General features: G+C 41.2%; 1 protein-coding gene across 1 annotated transcript in view; it reads left to right on the top strand.

Moving 5' to 3' along the window:
* The window catches only part of LRP6 (LDL receptor related protein 6), a 128,019-nt gene extending 116,475 nt beyond the window's left edge, over positions 1–11,544 (top strand). Inside the window, exons 17-23 of the mRNA XM_082311049.1 lie at positions 197–322; positions 1,687–1,923; positions 3,640–3,750; positions 5,603–5,833; positions 7,077–7,213; positions 8,400–8,497; positions 10,298–11,544. Of these exons, the coding sequence (XP_082167175.1) occupies positions 197–322; positions 1,687–1,923; positions 3,640–3,750; positions 5,603–5,833; positions 7,077–7,213; positions 8,400–8,497; positions 10,298–10,589 (1,232 nt within the window). The 3' untranslated portion in view covers positions 10,590–11,544. The remainder of the gene's footprint in view (positions 1–196; positions 323–1,686; positions 1,924–3,639; positions 3,751–5,602; positions 5,834–7,076; positions 7,214–8,399; positions 8,498–10,297) is intronic.
* The last annotated feature ends 2,440 nt before the right edge of the window (positions 11,545–13,984 follow it).

The following is a 13,984-nucleotide window of genomic DNA, read 5'->3' on the forward strand; positions in this document are numbered from 1 at the left end:
AATTATTGATGTGTGTTAAGAGGAAAAATGCACACAACAAAATTCAACTTTTTCGAAGTTGTTTTTAGTAGCGCTCTCCCCAGGGGGAAGGAAGGAATGAAGGGAGTTCTGTGAGCCCAAAGAAATCACTGAAAGGGAGGAAAGGAGGTGGGGATTTCTTGTCAGTTACCTGTCTTTCTTATTTTTAAAATCACAGGACAACATCCTTGTTCTCAAGATAATGGTGGCTGCTCGCACATTTGCATCGTGAAGGGCGACGGCACCACGCGCTGCTCTTGCCCAGTCCACCTTGTTCTGCTGCAGGATGAGCTGTCCTGCGGAGGTAAGTCTTTTCTTCCCATGCTCTGTGTCGCTGAGCTCTCAGCTTCTGGGTTGGGGGGTCTCCATCTTTAGGGGTGGCTTCTGAGCGGAAAGAATATGACAGTGCACTAGGTGCTGTTACATGCTTTTACATGCTTACCTCTCTGCCTCCCGCCGCAGCTAAATCTGCAAGTATTGAGGAGTAAGAGAAGAGCAAAAATTCACTAGTTGACTGTTGAATAAGGATTTCTGTTCACACTTTCTACTTAACACCACTGAATTATTTCAACTTGATTTTTTAATTGTGTGATTATTACTTTTTTCTATCACTCTGTATGTTCTCTTTTTTCAAATAGTGGTAGATTCTCATGTTCTGCCATATTGCACCGTGTCTGTGCCCTTTTATCCTTCTCTGCTGTCCTCCTCAAACTCACCCTTGTGCCTGTCTTTCTGAACTGCAGTCCCAGAAGGGCGAGTTGCCTCCTCCATGGTGATACAGCTACTGTAGCCTACGCCCTGGTGTCTCCAAGGGTGGGGTTGAAATGAGGGAGAGGAGAGGCACTTTGGTGCTTGGGTCTCTTTGTGCCACCGTACTGAATGGATTTATTATGCAATCTTCTCGCCATCAAGGCGACGTGTGGTCTCACAATGGAACAAGAGCTAACATAATCCAGATATTTTCTCAGAGCAAGTTTAATACCAGGCCAAAAAGGGGGGAGGGAAGGGGGATTAAAAAAAGGAAAAAGAAAATCCACACTTACTTACTGCATGAGATTAACAGTTACTGTAGTAAATGTTAAATAACAGCTAACAGCTGTGTTGAGATAGCAGGACTTGAGTAGATGGAGCAGTTTTTTGTCATTTTAAAAGAATTTTGACTGAACAGAGCTGTCGAGGGCACATAACTAGACACTGAGTCACAGTGCATCCATCTGCAGCGCATTACATCCTTTTAACATTTTCTATACAATGACTGTCGAACATTAAAAAGCAAGTGAGCCATGCAGTGGTGTTACAGGAAAGGGGGAGTAGAAAAGCGTGTTGACTTTAAATGAAGACTTTTGAAGACCTACTAAGAGAAGGGTGTAAGAGGCTGAAGTGGGAAGGAAAGAAAATAATTGTGTTTTGAGTGTGCATGTTTCTGTGTTCCTCTTGTTCTTTGTCTAATGAGCCTCCATCGATGTGAGCCTGCATCAGTCACGTGGGGCTCAAGATCTGCACAAATTACTCTGGAGGCAGCGGGGGTGGAAGTTACCTTATGATGTGGCACGTTTATCAGCTGCTTGATAAATGAAAGCAGCTGAGCTCTTCTTGTCTTTACCTGTCCTAATCTGCTGTTTGTTCACCTGGATTTTTAATTTTTGTTTGTTTGCTTGATTTTTAAAGAACCACCAACATGCTCCCCTCAGCAGTTCACCTGTTTCACAGGTGAGATTGACTGCATCCCGGTGGCCTGGCGCTGTGATGGTTTCACTGAGTGTGAAGACCACAGTGATGAAAAGAACTGCCCGGTGTGCTCAGACACCCAGTTCCAGTGTGAAAGTGGACAGTGCATAGACAGTGCCCTCCGGTGCAATGGAGAAGCAAATTGCCAGGACAACTCTGATGAGAAGAACTGTGAAGGTACAGAGGATCTTTCAGAGTGTGATGAAAATAAAGCTGTCATGGGGACACTATGATAGATACCGAAGTTATTGCTGAGTAGGATTTGGAAGGATCCAAGGTTCTGCTACTTTTTAAACTGATCTATTGAATGGGAAATTATTTCACAACTCCATACTTTTGTTTCTCCACCTGTGAGACAGAAATAACACTGATCTCCTGCGCAGTGATTTAAGCTCTGTTTGTGAAAAGTATTATTAAAAAGATGATATGTTTGTAAGCTCTAAAAACTTGGTAACTGGGAGTGAATTACAAAGTGGAGCAAATCCTTGTCATAGTTTTTTGTGTACCTTGTACCGAGTAAAGGTTTTGGATTGTTTATTTTATAATACCTGAACAAAACGAAGTTAAGCTTTTGTGAGTAAGTGGGAGTGAGAGACAGACGAGATATCTGGAGACGTCTTCTTCCTATAGAGCACAGCAAAAGAGAGTATTTAAGCCATCATTACAGTATTACCAACATAATGAGAATTAGGTTCCTTTCATTTTTGGAAAGGGCAGGTTATGCTGGTGGAATCTGAACTACCCCACCACTGTACAACGTGAAATATGAGCAAACTCGCCCTTTCCCCACTGCGCAAGTAGTGAGGAGTTGCAGGGACAACTTGTAAGCTTGAAAGGATGCCTCTTCTCTGTATCCTTTCAGTACATTTTTTTTCTTTGAACAGACTGTCTAAGAGTCTTTGAATCAAGGCTGAATTTCTTTCCAAAAGATGTGTTCCAGCTCAAACAAAAGCATACAGACTGATGCAGAAATTCCTGTGTGATGAAAGGTGATTGTTAGCCAGATGAGATGCTGACATCTCACGTTGTGCAAGTTAGCTTCCCAGTTGCCATCCAGTGACTGGAGATATCAGAGCAGGGGCTGTTTATCACCTTCAAAGTGGCCCTGTTATTCAGAGTATTCAAGCTGATTACAGATCAGAAAAGCCTTTAGTTTAACTTCTTAGTTCAACTGAAGTCAGAAAGAATTTCAGGATTTATGAGAAACAGGAGGCAAAAATATGTGTAAACAACAGCAGCCAGCACCTTGCCTGCAGTACCTTTTTTCCCAAAGTGGTAGATTGTTTTTTGAGTGTACTGGCAAAGCTCCAGTTTTATCTTCTGTCTTTCATTTCAGTTTAAAAACATAATGTCAAGTGAAATATATTATCCCATGATCAAGGAGTTTTCTGGTTTACAGGAAGAGCACAAGGGCATTGAGAAACCACATTTATCTTTCTTAAATAACTTTATCATCATGGTTTAGCAGATTTATTTTTTATAACTTAATTCTTCTCTCTTACATTACAGTAAATGCTTAGAGTTGGGGATTCTTACAGTAATTTTGCAGTAACCATGTCCTGGGATAAGTGCCTGTGTTCTCAGTGGCCTTCTGCTTCTGAGTTATTTTAGTCAAGGCTACTTTATCTTGTAGTGTGCTTATTGTAAATAGGCAGTAAGGACCAGGTACCCACTGTGCAATATCCTCAACAGAATACTGAATCGCTTTTTCTGCGTGGCTGGCTTGAGGGATTTTGTGTGTCACTGGCTACTTCAAGAAATGAAGCTAGCAGCAGGCTAAGCTCTCCCAAGATACTTCTGATTGTATGCTTTGGTGTCTTGTTTTCTTAATCATTTTAAAGAGTAGAATTCTTTGATACTGACTCTTGGTGTGTGTGGGCGTTCTCTTTCCAGTGCTTTGTTTAACTGATCAGTTCCGCTGTGCCAGTGGGCAGTGCATCGGGAAAAGCAAGAAATGCGATCACAACCTGGACTGCAGTGACAGCTCAGATGAGCAAGGATGCTGTAAGTGTAAAACCTGAGACTAGAGACTTGATTGCAGCATCCGAAATTTGTTTCTTACCTTCTCTATGAGCTAGATTTTATTCTGCCAACCAGACTGAATTAATTGTTCCCAAAATGAATGCTCCTGTTCATAACTACTGTCATGCAATTAATGCACAATATGGTGGAATAGGAATAACAAAAATAACTAGTATTCTGAATTAGTAGTCTCTGAGGCAGAGCAGGCTAGTAATTTTTCCACTTACCTTTTTAAACTTCTAAAAGAAATAAAAGGTTTATTTTACTGTTATCTGTTAGTGTGCTGAGTTGGTGCAGTGTTAAAAAAAAAAAAAATCTTTCTAGCAGCATGAGGCTTTTATAAATAACTGCTCTGCTTCATCGTTTTCTCATCCAGAGAATTAATAGCAGGTGCTTTTAGAATCAGAGGACCACTCTGCTTACAGAGTAAACCTTCTAAAATTTCCTTTGTATCTTGAAAAGATGTAATTCTGAGCTTGATTTATGATTTGTAACATGTGATATCCCCTACCTTGAAATCTCCAGGGCTCTGCAAGAAAACCACTGCCTTTAAAATTGCAACTTGAAAGTTGATTTTCACTGTTGGTGCTTTAAAAGAAATTGTAAATAGGGACATCTCTTCTTGTGTTAGATCCGTACATCATGGTTGACACACACCTAACTTGAAAACGCAAAGCCAGAGCTGGACCCTTGATCTTAAGAAGGAGTAATAGGAGTTGTTCTGTCATGCTACCAAGTTATTAGTGGCATTATTACAGACATGTATAGTTACCTTTATTATAGTTCATACATTTTCTGGTTTTGTAACAGAGGATGGAAAATTAGCCCACCCAGAGTAAGACTGCAGTTGTCACTGTCCCTCTTCCAGTATGATCAGAAGTCTGTTTACTTATCTCTGTAGACTGTGACAAGCTGGTTAAAGTGTAGGTTTGGTGTTCACGGAGAAGAAAATGTGTTGAGGAAAAGACTTTCAGTAATGGATAAGATGTAAAACACTGACTAGAACAGGAAAATACTTTAAAGTCTGCTTTTCTTGTCAAATTCATGAAGCACAGGCAGGGGGTTGTCAGTTATTCCCAGAAATGTCATTGCTTAGAATTGGTATTGTAGGGAAAGCCACTCATTTTGACTGTTGAATAATCAGCTACAGATTCTTCATAAGGATGGCACCTCTAAAGCTGATGCTCAGCTATATCTGTAACCATCAGTGTGGGTCAGATGTGGAGCAGGTTACGTAGTTTAATAAACAGCAGCAACCCCAAAATTCATCATTGGTGTATCACCTCTACAGTTCAGCATAAGTGAATGTTACACGGTTGAGAAAAGGGAGTGCCGATCTGTTACATTGAGTGATAACCTAGGTGTTTATGTGATGAGGTGCAACATGAAAAGTAGTTGTCATTGTCTTCAATGACAAGAAGCAGCATAACTGGAGTCCCCAGCACAGTGCCATGTGGAGTCATCCAGTTCATCTCGTTTATCCAGTTCAAAGGATAGCCCTGCCTGTCAGCACGAAGCAAGATCAGGACCTGGTTCATCAACCCCCCTGCACATGCATGTACTGTTCATTTCCTGGCATTTGTGATTCAAAAACCTCTCTGCATGTGCGGAGGTCATCTTGTGCGCACGCAGCCCTTCTGGACATTCATGAGTCTTTAAACAGACAGGTCCCAGTACCTGTTTGTTCCTGCCATATACTAATTTGAAAGCTGTTGTCTGCCTACAGAAGAGGCGGCTTTTATTTTTCCTGTGTGGAAAGATGTCAGGAAAACTAATGTTAGTACATGAAGCTGTTAGATTAACTTACACAGTCTGATTTTCCTTTTTCCTTTAGACACAACGGAGGAGCCTGCGCCACAGCCCAACAACACAATAGGCTCCATCATTGGTGTGATCCTTACCGTTTTTGTGGTTGGAGCAATGTACTTCATTTGCCAGAGGGTGCTGTGCCCACGCATGAAGGGAGATGGGGAAACAATGACCAATGATTACGTAGTGCACGGACCAGCCTCTGTACCTCTTGGTTATGTGCCTCACCCAAGCTCTTTGTCAGGGTCTCTTCCTGGTGAGTGAATGGTGTGATCCTTATCCTGCTCTTTGGCACCACATAGTTGTAGCTGAGGATACTGTGCACATATGCACAGGAGATGTCCCTTCCAGATGCATAATTCTTGGAAGCTGTTGGAAGCCAGGACTGTCAAGGCTTGTCGCCATCCTTTATAATAATGAGCTGCTATTTTACCTATGCTGTTCAGGAGCATTTAGATACTTAGCAGAACCATAAGCTCAAAGAGATACACATACCGTGGGAGTTCTCTTCTTTTGCTACTAAAGAAGCCTCTTTTGGACTACTATAGCATCAGCAAGGTGTCATGATAGTACAGGTTAAAGTTACACAGTTATATTCATGGGACTTTAAACATTATGTAATTATTCTTGTTAGATTTGTAAACTGGGTTTGTATGCTTGTGAAACTTTTTGTAAAGTCTGTAATGACCAGCAATAACTGTGGTCTCAGCTTATTTCGTTTGATGATGAAGTTTCCAATGCCAATGCAAGTGCATGATGCTACTGCTGTTTAAAAAGTGAGACTTAACAGCAATGTTGCACTTCATTTATATGCATTGCTTCTCTATGTATTGATTAAATATCTACTGTAACTTGTGGCTTTGGATCCAGAACATAGAGGTTCTGTGAGGCTGTTACAGGGTTAAAATAATGCACCAAATTTCTTTGCTTTCTGTAATAACCTGATTTCATAAGGAGAGTCTTTGAGCAGAATTCTCACCATTATTTCGAGCACAGTGGCATACCTCTCCGTTTCCTGCTTGGACTCTCTGCCAGCGTGCTTCAGTCCAGTAGCAAAAGCTCACTTAACGGTGTGGAAATGAAAGAACACAAACCCTCTCTTCTCTCGCACAAATTTCAGTTGCTCAGTTGAGGTAGTCAGAGTCAGTTTCATGTTTTATTCTGAGGCATAGAAATCGTGCCTGAATGCCTGTTCTCTCAAGTCTTTTCCAGCCGTTCAAGTGAAAGAAATCTGTTTCTCTTCACACAGCTCTAGTATAGCCCAGTGGCAAGTCCTGCAGTTGAGTAGCTGATACACAAAACCAACAAGTTTATTCCCTGACAGTCTTCGTTCCAGTTGTCCATCAAGGAGCACTGAATTTGCTCTTATTACCAAGGAGATTAATTTTGGTTTTAGGAGTTGTGCTTATACTGCTGTTATCCTCTAGATTATTCTTTTAAGCTTTTCTCTGTTTGCTTCAAAGAATGGAATATTGACATACATCCTTGTTCCTCTTTAGGGATGTCTCGAGGTAAATCTGTGATCAGCTCCCTCAGCATTATGGGAGGGAGCAGCGGGCCACCCTATGACAGGGCCCATGTCACTGGAGCCTCTTCCAGTAGTTCTTCAAGTACCAAAGGCACTTACTTTCCTCCAGTAAGTCAATTCTATTATTCATAGACCTTTAAAAACTTTCAGGGAAGTGCCAGTGTCTTTCTGAGGATAATTAATTGACACATGAATGTTTTGGTTTAGATTTCTAGCCTAATAAACTTGTTTAAATATGGAGTAAGTGATTTTGAAAGGGGAGGGAGAGGAGATTGTCTTTTTCGAAAACAGTATAGGAATTTTCTATTAATTTTAAAGAGATGTGAGAGAGCTGAGTGCCAGAAAAAGATGTTAGATTGAATATCAGTAGAGATGAAAAAATCCCTATAAATGCTGAGTAGCTCTGGCAGAGTGATGTCTTTTCATCGTACTCTGCCATGTGCTTCTGGAGGTAAGGCTATGGTTGATTCTGCATAGACCTTTCAAGGAATTAAAATTAAGGGGTTTTTGTCATGTGTCTTGCAAGTGACTAATAAACAAACAAGTGTCTTGCAACTCTATAGCATTCCTGTAGTCACCAATGGGTAGTGTGCTGCACTAGATGCTATATAAAAGTTGGTACCAGCCCTAGAGGGCTCCCTGTCTCTTTACTTCTAGCATCAGTTGTTGTTTTAGCTATTTTTGCATGAAATCCACCATGCCGCTATCGAGTGTTAGAGTTACATGCTCGGTCAGTGCAGGCTGAAATCTTCAACTGTCTGTTTTCAGTTCCAAGAATCAACCGATCATGTTATATCTTTAAATTAATCAAAATACTGTTTGTGCAGTAAGAGCATGCCTATATAGGGAAGAAATGCTTTCCTTGGACAGCATGTTGCAAACATTATAAGCAGCATAATACTTGGAGACTACAGCTAGCAGGAGCAGACATCTGCCAGTTTGCCCAGGGCGGTGGTATCCCTAGTGACAATCTAGTATTGAACAGCTAGCTTCAACTTTACTTTTCAGCACTGGGTATGTCAAAATAGCAACAGCAGTCAGTGTTTTTTGAGAAGAGCTTAGTAATAGCTTCTATGGGAATAGTAACAAGCAACATTTCCAGTGTCTGTTAAAGAACTGGGAAACGAACAGAAGAAAAATCCTGTTTGTTGGGAGGGACTGTGCATGCACTTCTTAAGGTTCCTATTAAACAGTACTAAAAAGTAATTTATAAACTGATGGTTTTTTGATTCTCCTTCATCTTTTTTTTTTTTTTTTTTAAACTGTGGCTTTTTTCTTTTTTTCCCCCCCTTAGATTTTGAACCCGCCACCATCACCAGCTACTGAACGTTCACATTATACCATGGAATTTGGTTATTCTTCAAACAGCCCATCCACTCATAGATCCTACAGGTAATTATTATTACAATAGCTTCCGTCAGGATCAAAGCAGTTAGTGTAGAAAATGCAGAATAAAGACAGCCTCTGCTCCATAAGAATTGCAATCAAAGGCCCTAATTCTGCACGCACTAAAACAGGTGCTTAAATGGGTTCACATGTATCGCGTCACTGAAGCGTGCGTATAAGTGCAGCACTGTTTGAGGTAACTCGTACAGTTAAGTGGGTTAGTGGTACTCCTCTCGGGTGTATTGCTTTAGGGGCAATGACAGCACTCATCACAAAATTAGCTAAATGCCAAAAGAAACCTGGTATCATGATAACTTTGAGCCAAAAATGCTTTCCCTGGAGTGAACTCTGCCTTGTTTTAGGCTTCTGTCATAAATAATTTGTTATGTAATTATCAGAAATGATAGGCAAACACCACGTGGAGGAAAGTTGGCAATATAAAGGCGAGTAGGTCAGAAGTAACATTAATACTATGGCCTAGATAAAGCACAGAAATTCTGATTTGACATATTAAGGGTTAATATCTGAAAAAGGTTGCTAACCTTTTGCATATTTTCTCTGACTAATATTTATGGGCATACAAGCTTTATCTCTGTTTAGTTGACTGCATCTTTCTCACCTTCCCTGTAAGATGCTATTTAGAGTTCATTACCATTTTATAACTAGTTACCAAAAATAAAGAGAGACCTACTACCCAAGGGTGTAAAGGTTCCCCTCCCAAATCACTAGTAGATCTGGTCAACGAGAAGAGAGTGCTGTGTTTGTTTACTGAAAGAAATGCCTCCCTAACACAGAGCCTTTGGGGGCTTTTGGATAATGAGGTCTCTGGGGCTAAAAAGACATCTCTTCTCCATTAGCAGAAAATATGGCCTCTGTTGTGCAGAAGGTCAGACAAGATGATTATAATGGTCCCTTGCAGCCATATGAAAAATCTTTTAAAGTGATGAGTAATTTTCTAATGAAATAAACCCAAATTTTGGCACCGGCATGAATCATGCTCATCACTGGCTAGCCGATGTGACTTTTAGTATTTATAATGGTATTAGGAATGTAGTGTAGGGTTGAATGTTTTCTGAATGCCCTCCCCCCCAAAAATAAGCCCTGGCCTTGCTGCTTCTGATCTTCCTGTCTTTCCTAATGTTCTGCCTTGAATATAGAGGAGTTGCATCCCCACCCACCCCCAATGACTGATGTTGATGCTGGCAATTGTAGCTACCACCCATCTCCCTTTCTAATTTGCTTTCTTTAAGCTATCTTGGGCTCATTTTAAAAGATGCTTTGTGGTAGCAGCATTTGGGAATTCCATCCTGGTTACTGCTTTGGCAGGCAATTCTCCTGACTGCTATGGATGTGCCAGGTGATTTTCAGTCTACCTCTCTCTCTGGACTTGGAAATTAGCATCCATAAACTGGATAATGGAAATAGAATATCTTCTCCATATAATTGCAACACAGCTATTTTTTTCCCGGGTGCCTTTCCAGCCCCACTCTCTTAATAGCAACTTTTTCTACCTCAGCTAAGGTCTTAGGGAGCCTGTTGCCTGTAGATAATGAATAATTAGCATCCCTTTAACTGGTTGCTATAATTCGATGCTGTAGTGCAAAGGTGAGCCTCCTGCAGGGGAGTTAGCGAGTTTGTGATGTCAGAGAGAGGAGAGCGTGATGCTGTGTATCTACTGCAGAGAGGTTGACCAGCTCTCTGTTTCCACCTTGGCTTATCCACCGCTCGCTTGTTCATGGGCGCATCGCCCAAAATGCACAGTCTTTCTGTATTCCGACGCTTTTCCCATAAATCTCCCCGCTGCAGCTACAGGCCTTACAGCTACCGGCATTTTGCACCTCCCACGACGCCCTGCAGCACAGATGTCTGTGACAGTGACTATGCCCCCAGCCGAAGGGTCACGGCAGCGACGGCCAAGGGCTACACCAGTGACTTGAACTATGATTCAGAGCCCGTCCCCCCGCCACCCACTCCACGCAGCCAGTACCTGTCGGCTGAGGAGAACTACGAAAGCTGCCCGCCTTCCCCGTACACGGAGCGGAGCTACTCTCACCATCTCTACCCGCCGCCACCGTCCCCCTGCACGGACTCCTCATGAGGGGTAGCCCCCCCGCCCCGTTATCTGCCTCCGCTGTGAAAGTGTAAATACAAGATGTTCTACTGGGGAGGGGGGAGGGAGCTCTCGGCGAGGGATGAAGTAGGACAGTGTACAGTTAAATGTTATTAAATGGGGTGGAGGAATACTGAAGATATTTGTACAGAAGAAAAAAAAAAGATATTTATATATTTTCTTAAACAGCAACTGCTGCTTGTGCCATAAGAAGAAAAATTTTTGTATAAAAGAACCCTGACATTTGTACAAAAAGTTTTTATTTTTGCAAATGGAACACAAAAACATGCCTTAATCCAGTGAAGTGACTGAGCACATAAGGAAATGGAAGGACCAGGATGTGTTACTTGTCCAACGAGGTGAGATGTGGAGTTTGTTAATACCAAAAATGTTTAAAGTAATTAATAATAAAGAAGTCTGTCTCAGAGCAACATACCATAGATACTTGGAAGTAGCCAAATAACCTCTATGTTAACTACAGAGGGCCAGCAGCTAAAGTTAAACTTGAAAACGCAGTCAGGACAGATATTAACTTTACACAAAGGGCTTTGTTTTCTACAGGAATACAGCAATCGTAGCAGTGAATCCAGAAAAATAATCACACACTTTTTTAAATTAATACACCTCTGTTTTTCCTTAGTGCATTTACCAAACTAGAGCATTTAGAGCTCTCTCCTTGCTTCTGGAATTTCAATGATTTTTGTTGGGTATATTTTAAAGTTTGCTTTTTTTCTCCTGTTTAGCTTTTCCCATCTCTTCTGCATCCTTTCTTCCTGCCCGTGTCACTTTAAATCATGATATCCTTATTTAAAGTACTGCTAGAACTGGGCTGCTGTAAATTCTTTTTTTTTTTTTTTTTTCTCCTAATTAGCCTTGTCATGCAGTGAGTATCATGCTATACATAACCTTTGTCATGTTGCCAACACGGTAGGATTCTGTTTTGTACCAGGTCAGTACGATTTTCACACAATTGACAAGGGTAATATGCATATACCTGAATGATTTTTAGTCCCTTAAAAAAGAAAACCTTATTTTGACCTAGTGCCCACAAAATGTCAAATATTTTTATACCACATATAATATAGACAGCATATTTATAAACTATAAATTTAACCATGAATTGTTAGTTTTACTGTAAATGAATAATATATCCTTGCAGTACTTTCAGTGTATATTGATATCACAGTATACAAATCATATATAAAAATATATATATTATTTTTTCCTACTAAGGAAGCATTTAACTTTCAGTGGAGCAACTGTCCATAAAAAAAAAAGGATGTTTTGATCATTGGAAGGGGTTCCCATGCTGTATTAACTGCTCATTATTTCTTTGTGTTAGGTAAAGCCAGTTTTTCTCAGTATGATTTTGACATACCTCCTCTTTTGCGTGGTGTGAGTTTAATACTTTAGTATTAACCGCTGTGAATGTCAAATTTTAAGATATTCTTAACCAAACCATTTTATATTCGCATCTCTATTTTTGTATATTATCATATTTAGCCCCTTCTCCCGTCAGCCTCACCATGGTGATTTTGACAGGGAGAGCATATAATCAAGTGAAAACATTATTTGTGTAGGTTGAGGGGCAACCTAGGATATTATTAACTCCTCTTTGACTCCAGTGCAGTGTTTTGAATTTGCTTTGACTGTAGTGGAGCTCACAGTATAACTGATCTTAGATGGCATTATGCATTTGCACCTTCTGTTGACATCAAACCCACGTTCAATGTGCTCGATGCCTTGAAAGACTGGCCCTCTGAGTCCTCTCTCTCAAAACAGAGGTACCGAGGAGCTTCTGCCTCCTAGCCCTTGGGCACAGTATGGGTGCAACAACTCTTCAGAGGTGCCGTTTGGGTTTTATTGTTCTCTGTTGCTTGTTTCCCAGCCAGTTTCAACGAAAAGAGAAATAATCTGAAAAAGTGGCATGGGCTTTAAGTCATGCTGTTGACAGAATTAGTGACAAGTAATTCTTGCTAGTGCTGCCGCTCATCTGAGTACTGGAGCCTCACTTGGTTTCAGCTCCAAGGAAAACCATGGCATCTGGGATTCCAGCTGTAACAAAGGGTCTTTCTAGTAGTCCGAGATACCTGAGGAAACTTTAAAAAGCCTTGGTGGTCTCCAGGCTACTGCAGTGGATCTCTGGATCTGGCCTACTAAGGTTTTTTTGCCCAGCTTCCTTCTAGGTATCTAGGAATCGTGGTAGCTGTTCTTCTGGCTCTTCCTTGCTGGTGAAGAAGCTTGTTTGTGTTCTCCAGCAGGATGGATGTTGAGGAGGGTATTATGAACTATAAGGGAACTCGAAACCATTTATATGAAGGGGGGAGGGCGGGTGTGTTGGGGCAGGGCGTGTTGGGGCTGGCACGCCGATGAGAATAGAAACTTCTCTGTTTACATTTTTTCATGTGCAGCATTCCCTGTGGGGTTCACATGTGGAAACTTGCACTAATGAACTCAGAAGAATATTGCATTGTTGTATCTCAGTCCAAGTGCTTGTACTGCGATGGCAATGGTCTCTTCTTGCAAAATACTTTTTTCAGTGTGCCAATTTCTGTTTGAAAAACTCTAAGGTGGTTGAGCTTAAGGAGTGGTATCCTCTTTCTGGTGTGGTTGGACTGTCTCACTGAGGCTTCCCCTTGGAGGGGACTTACTGCAGGTAAATCCGTAAGTGTGTTAATTACAGTGAGGGTTCTTTAGAAGAAAAATGTTCTCTGCATATGGACTGCGCTGCCTGCTTTCTGTGCTAGTTTATGTCCACACGTAACTCAGTTGAAGTCAATGGGGTGGACGTATAATTCAGTGTGGGATTTGATCAAGTCTTCTTGACATATACGTTTCAGTTTGCGCATCAGATATTTTAAGTGATCTGCCTCTGGGAGGTTCACATGAAGCGGGGGAAAGTGGACAGACTATGTTTTTCCACTGAAGATGATCAGCATAAGGAGGAGACTGTTTCTTGTCTGGACGAACCAAAGAATTTATTTAGTGGGAAGCTGTGATCTGCCTTTGCAAGTACGTGTATTTTCCCAGTAAACCTAGAGTAAAATTTTGAAAGAGCTGATCTGTGAAGTTCCTCTTGGGCAGATCTCCAAATTACAAAAGCATTGATGCAACTAGTATGTGCACCTGACGCATTCCCAGTGGATAAACCGTAGACTGATTAAACATTGAGACTGAACAATTTTTCTCTTTTCCTCTTTGCCACTGAGCCAGTCGTGATTCATATTCGCTCCTTCCCTCAGTGAGGATCATGCTTTCTCCTGCTTCTCAAATTGGCCGAGATGTTAGGACTGTAGATAACACACACATGTCAATTCAGGAGATCGCTAAAGTGGGTTTGTAGCATTAGCATGGAAGTGGTCTCAGGGATGTCAGTGAAACTG

The sequence above is a fragment of the Platalea leucorodia genome (assembly GCF_965183815.1).
Source record: "Platalea leucorodia genome assembly, chromosome: 4".
Lineage (NCBI taxonomy): Eukaryota > Metazoa > Chordata > Aves > Pelecaniformes > Threskiornithidae > Platalea > Platalea leucorodia.